Genomic DNA, 6,000 nt, shown 5'->3' with positions numbered 1-6,000 from the left:
TTGAAATAATAGAAATATTTTAAAAATGAATTGATGAAAATATCTTCTATAAAAAACCTAAAATATTCTCTTAATATTTTTTAAACTTGTAAATATAGAAATAATATGTTTTTTTTTTCTAAAATAATTGAATAAAAACAATAAATAATTGCTATGCACCATTCCCTTGGTAACAGATAAATTTGAACTATAAACGCTTATAAAAAAAATTGTGACTAACGATTTTTAATTTATATTAGCTACAATAAGTGCAGTTCATAAGAAACCTTGTATTAAATTTTCAAGTTTTTTTGGTCATCCAACATTTTTTTACCGACACTTCAAAAAAAAATTCGCATAAAAATCGAAAATTTCAGTGGTCTATAAATAACTCGAAAAAATTTTGAAAATTTATCTGTATATAGATAACACTAACATAAACATTTGGTGAAAATTTCAAGTATTTACAGTGATTAGTTTTTGAATTACAACCATATAAAAAAATCGATTCGGTCGAAAACTGGTTTTGCGTAAAAATTCCCGTTTTTCCGTCATTTTTTTTTTTGTTTTACTCGATTTTTTTGAAAACTGTTGGAAAATGTTTACTTTTGACTTCTATAATGCACTAAGGATATTCACTTTTCCATCGGAAACCACCCCCGAAGTTTGAAATTGAAGCATTATTTCGACTAGTTATGCTGTACACAGACACAAAAAAAAAACATACATCATTGAAAATCAATATATTCATCACTCCGTTCAGAATCTAAAATGTTATAAATTTTCCACTACAAAATTACTTGCAAATTTTCGTGTTTTGACATATTTTTTAAACATTACAAACGTTTATGCAATTTTTTTTTTTTGTCTAGCATTGAAACCACCGACCAATTATGCACTATTTCTGGTCAATGTAATGTAGTTGAAACGTTATCTCCACCTGATAGGTCCACCACTATGCTAGAAGAGACGATAATAAATTCACCATGTTCGAGTTTAAATAACGGTAATAACAGTTTTTTATCAATTATTGAAACTCCACGTATGTCAATGAAAAAAGATGAACAATCTCTAGTAATGTCACCATCTCAAGATTCAATTAATGAAACAGTAAATAATTCGGAACTTTTTATTGAGATGGACACTGAAATAATATTAACACCAAAGTCGACAAAGAAATTACATGAAATGTCAGGGCGTAGAGTAGTGGATATTTTCACCTTTAACCGAGATATACAAAATGAGCTTTGTGATCATAGACCATTATTTGGATGTTCGTTCAAAGATATGGATATAGTATCTGAAAAAAGATGTGGACTACAAAGTACGATTTGTTTTAAATGTAAGATGTGTGGACTTAAAAAGTTTATTAAAACAAATAATTATGAAAGTTCGGGAGCAATAAATGTTAATGAAGCTGCGATTGTGGGTACCCTATCAGCCGGAGGAGGGTATAGTCACCTCTCACAAATATTTTCAGCTATGGAAATTCCAGTAATGAATTTTAGTTCATATAGAGTTTATGAAAATAAAGTGACGGACAACTTTGAAAAAGTTGCCTCTATAATTATGCTAAATGCAGCGGTGGAGGAAAAAGCTTTAGCTATACAAAATGGCGACATTGATAAAGATGGTGTTCCGTTATTGACAGTTATATGTGATGGTAGTTGGGGAAAGAGATCTTATAGAACTATGTATAATTCATTTTCTGGAACCGTAAGTAAAATTAAAATAATTAAATAACTATATTATTAATTTAAGACTCAAAATTTAATGCACTTAAAAAGCACTAAATAGCATGCATTTATGAGATTAAAAAAGTACACATCTGCTTTATAAATATGCACTTATTTTTTTTTACTTATAATTTCATAAACACAAATATTTTGATATTTTATATTTTTTACTAAATTGTATTTTGTTTTTAGGCTGCCATAATTGGTCAACGAACCAAAAAAGTACTGTTCATGGGTGTTCGAAACAAATACTGTCTTGTTTGCGCCAGAGCATCAAATTCGAATAAAGAGCCTGTAGAGCATGTTTGTTTTAAAAACTGGGACGATAGCAAAAGTTCATCAGCTATGGAAGCGTCTATTATTGTAGAAGGTTTTAAAACAAGCGAATCTTTGTACGGCGTTCGTTATGCTAAATTTATTGGAGATGGGGACAGTAATGTATATAAAAAAATTTTAGAGCGAAGACCCTATAAAGATCTTACTGTACAAAAGGTGGAATGTAGAAACCACTTGTACAGAAATTTTTGTAACAAATTAAGAGATATTTCCAAAAACCGAAAATACAGTGGTGAATTCCGAAATATTTTAAATGGAAATGTATTTCTACTTAGAAATGCTGTCGCTAAAGCCGTAAAATTTAGAAAAATATCTAATGACATCGCTGGTCTAAGACGAGATATCGAGAATGCTTCGTATCATGTTTTTGGAAATCATAATAAATGTGATTCATATTATTGTCAAGGGCCAAAAGAAAATGAAATCAATAAGGTACCAGAAATGGAGAAAAATGGTATATTTGGAGAGATAATAACTACTATGAGAAGATATTTATTAGTACAATCTAAATCTCTCATTCAGGACTTAGACAGTAATATTGTTGAAAGTTATAACGCAATCGTAGCAAAATGTATTTCAGGTAAGCTCACGTATTTTTTTATATTTGTTCGCGCCAAGACGATTCGTGCGACTTAATTTATTACTGTTATATAGCGATATGCCAAATCGGCGGGTTAGCGCAAGATGCTAATGACCACGACGCCGGCAATCTCCTTGTTATCTCCCTTTTTTTCTAATCATTTGCGATATCATTATTATTATTATTATTATAGTATTGCTATTGTCGTTGATTATCGTATTGGTTAATCATCTGTTTTTATATCTCTCTATATTGTTATTATTTTATTTTGTTTTTATCATTATTGTCTTGCGGCCAACGCCCTTATTATTATTATTATTGTTATTGTCGTCTTTTCGATTCAAAAAAACCGTTGTTCGTTGTGCTCGCTATTGCAGCGTTTTGTTTGTTGTATATACTTCATATTAAAGTCGCATTGAGCGCATCTTCATCTTATCATTCATTGTTATTAATTTTTCGTACCCTTCTACGAACTTTCTTAGTCCGCTATTGCGGTGAAAATACAAGTTTTTGGGATCTGTGTGTATGGTGCACAGTATCGTCGTCAGGTATGCCATATAAATCTTTGTAAGACCGCCAGCACCCGCCGTGGTTTGTGAGAGACCGTCCAGATCACCAAATCGACCGACACGGCCCGTTGCGTAAGACCGCCAGCACCCGCCGTGGTGTGTGAGAGGCCGCCCAGGTCTTCTAGTCAGCGCCATTCTAGTGACCAGTTCTAGTTTTTCATCGTCTCGAGTCATCGGTAGTTTTTAAGTTAGTTTAAGGCCCCTATGTTGTGAGCTCTTTGGTCATTGCACCAAATCGATTCGACCACAGAGCGTCCCTCCCTATAATTAACCTGTTACCTCCTCATTCCCGTGTAGTCCGTTTCCATTCTTTGTCGTCGTTATCATAGTGCACATTTAGTTGCCTATCCAGGGTTGCTCTAAGGCTGAGTCAATTAAGTTGCCTATCCATCGCTCCGTCTAAGCCATATTGACATTGTTGTTTTCGGATCATACCGAGTGATTCTTTGAAAGCCCCACAGTGTTGGGCGCATACAATATTTATTAGGTTATTCTAGTGAAGTTATACAATTTATATGCCATTTGTTTTAGATTATACGCCCTTATAGTTTTTAAATACTAATAATTTAAACATTCCTAATACTTAACAATTACTTTTTTTATAATTTTATTAATAATATATAATATATAATATGTATATGTATATTAAAATATTAATTTTAAATTTTTCTGGGTGTTTATCTTATTTTAGATTTTTTATTAATAATATAATTATATTATAATTTAAACATTACTTTTTATAGGTAAAATAATAAATTACTCTTTAAGGCAATCATACACAGGACGTTGTAATGTTGCTACGGTTGCATATAACACAAAAAAACCAGTTTACACTTACCACAAACTTATCCACAATAAGAGCCCTGGAATTTTCACTAAGAAAAAAGAAGAAAGGATAATGTTAGCAGCACGAGCAACTACTTCAAGAAGACGTGGTATAGTACGTAGACAGTTATTTCCAGCAAATAAAACAACTATTGAACTATAGTGCGGTCAGATCCTTCTTACGGAGATAATGCTGAAAAACCCGATATGGCAGAGGATGATTTTGAAGTTGAAAAGGAAAAAATACTTTCTTCCTTAATTTTAAACGAAGAAGAGAGGGCAGCTTTAGAACGCGAAACTGTGGATCAAAATCTTTCAAACAAATGGATAGAACGAAGAAGGAAAATGCTCACAGCTTCTAATTTTGGAAAAATTATTAAAATGAGACAAACCACCAGCTGTCAGAGTTTTGTTCAAAATCATTTGTTTGGTGGAGTGACTACAACTGCCATGGAGTATGGCAAATCAAATGAAGAAATAGCACTGAGAGCAATAGAAAAAGTTTTAAATATAAATATTATAAAATGTGGTATTTTCGTGGACAGTGAAAATCCATACTTGGGAGCTACTCCAGATGGTCTAATTGGTGGTGATGGTATAGTTGAAGTCAAATGTCCTTCATCGGCAGAGTATTTAACGCCAGAAGAAGGTATAAAACAAAAAAAAATAACATTTTGGACATTAAACAAATCTGGAGAAATTGGTGGAATTAATAAAAAACATAATTGGTATTACCAAGTGCAAGGCCAACTAAATGTGTGTCAAAAAATATTTTGTCAATTTGCAGTTTGGTCTCCTAAAGGTATTAAAATAGAAAAAATTGAACGCGATGAAGGTTTGTGGAAGAGTTGTATGGTAGAAAAATTAAAATATTTTTATCTCAACTGTATATTGCCAGAATTAGCGGACAGTCGATTTTTAAGGTCAATGCCGATAAGAAATCCACAAAAAATATAAGATGCACAAGAAAAAAAAATTGAACAGAACAGGTAAAATTAATTTTTATATTTTGAACATAACAAACATAAAAAAAAGAAATATTTTTTTTTTTTTTTTGTTTAGGCAACTAAAAGATAAAAATATAAAATAATAACCTAAAAAGCTATAATCAAGATATACCTACCTACTAAGTACTAATCAAGAATTGTGAATTGATATAAATATACCTATATATAATATACATAATATATATTTATTATAATATTGTATAGGTAATATTTGAAATATAATAATATACTATGATCATAAAACAATCTGAATTCTAATTAAAACTTGTAAATGTGTAATACAAACAAATTTAAACTAAATATAAAACCATATATATTTGTTTTTATATTATTTATGAAATAATAACCTGATAAATATAAATCACATTATGTTGTTTTATGTTTCACAATATTATTATTATGCACTTTTTTTGTGTATGATAATACATATATTATTTAGGTAAACATCATGTTCAATCAATAATAGAAATATTTGAGCGAAAAATGTCAAAAATGTATCAAATACTTTATGGTCAACTATATTTATACATATATGCGAAATGTCAACACGACCAGAGTCCGTAAGATAATGATTAGGTATTTAGGATCTCACAATCTAACGATCTACAATGCGTGACTCCGTCGCGGCGTTGCGTTGTATCGCGTAGACTGGGCGTGGTTACGGCCTGCCGAGACGGCGGCGATACGGTACACAACGCCATCTCTGGAGCGTTGTATACGTTTTACTTTTACTATTACGTCCCCTTAAGTGATATTATGAAAGGTCGTTCTCAATGTCGTTTAATTTTAGATTTAACGTAAGTCTGCGATATAGCTGTAGAAATTAAGTATTAAATCGTCATGTTAATATTTGTTAAAATCAAAATCGATTGTAATTATTTTTAACGAATGAGGTTAATTTTTCAATATTACCGTGTTACTAATTGCGAATTATTAGTATTTTGTAAGAACTTATATTATTTTATTAT

The 6,000-nt window shown here is 30.8% G+C and overlaps 1 protein-coding gene across 1 annotated transcript; it reads left to right on the top strand.

The window, feature by feature from the left end:
* The first annotated feature begins 3,682 nt into the window (after positions 1 to 3,682).
* On the top strand, positions 3,683 to 5,176 carry LOC126553828 (uncharacterized). The gene has a single exon (XM_050208942.1). It carries the CDS (start codon positions 4,233 to 4,235, stop codon positions 4,980 to 4,982), a length of 750 nt encoding a protein of 249 aa, XP_050064899.1. The 5' UTR covers positions 3,683 to 4,232; the 3' UTR covers positions 4,983 to 5,176.
* Positions 5,177 to 6,000: the final 824 nt, after the last annotated feature.

This window comes from Aphis gossypii, unplaced genomic scaffold (genome assembly GCF_020184175.1).
Source record: "Aphis gossypii isolate Hap1 unplaced genomic scaffold, ASM2018417v2 Contig00341, whole genome shotgun sequence".
Lineage (NCBI taxonomy): Eukaryota > Metazoa > Arthropoda > Insecta > Hemiptera > Aphididae > Aphis > Aphis gossypii.
This window is presented reverse-complemented; position numbering and strand designations above follow the sequence as displayed.

Excerpts from the sequence above, each read along its gene's own strand:
- LOC126553828 (XM_050208942.1), top strand. The coding sequence starts at position 4,233 with ATGGCAGAGGATGATTTTGAAGTTGAAAAGGAAAAAATACTTTCTTCC.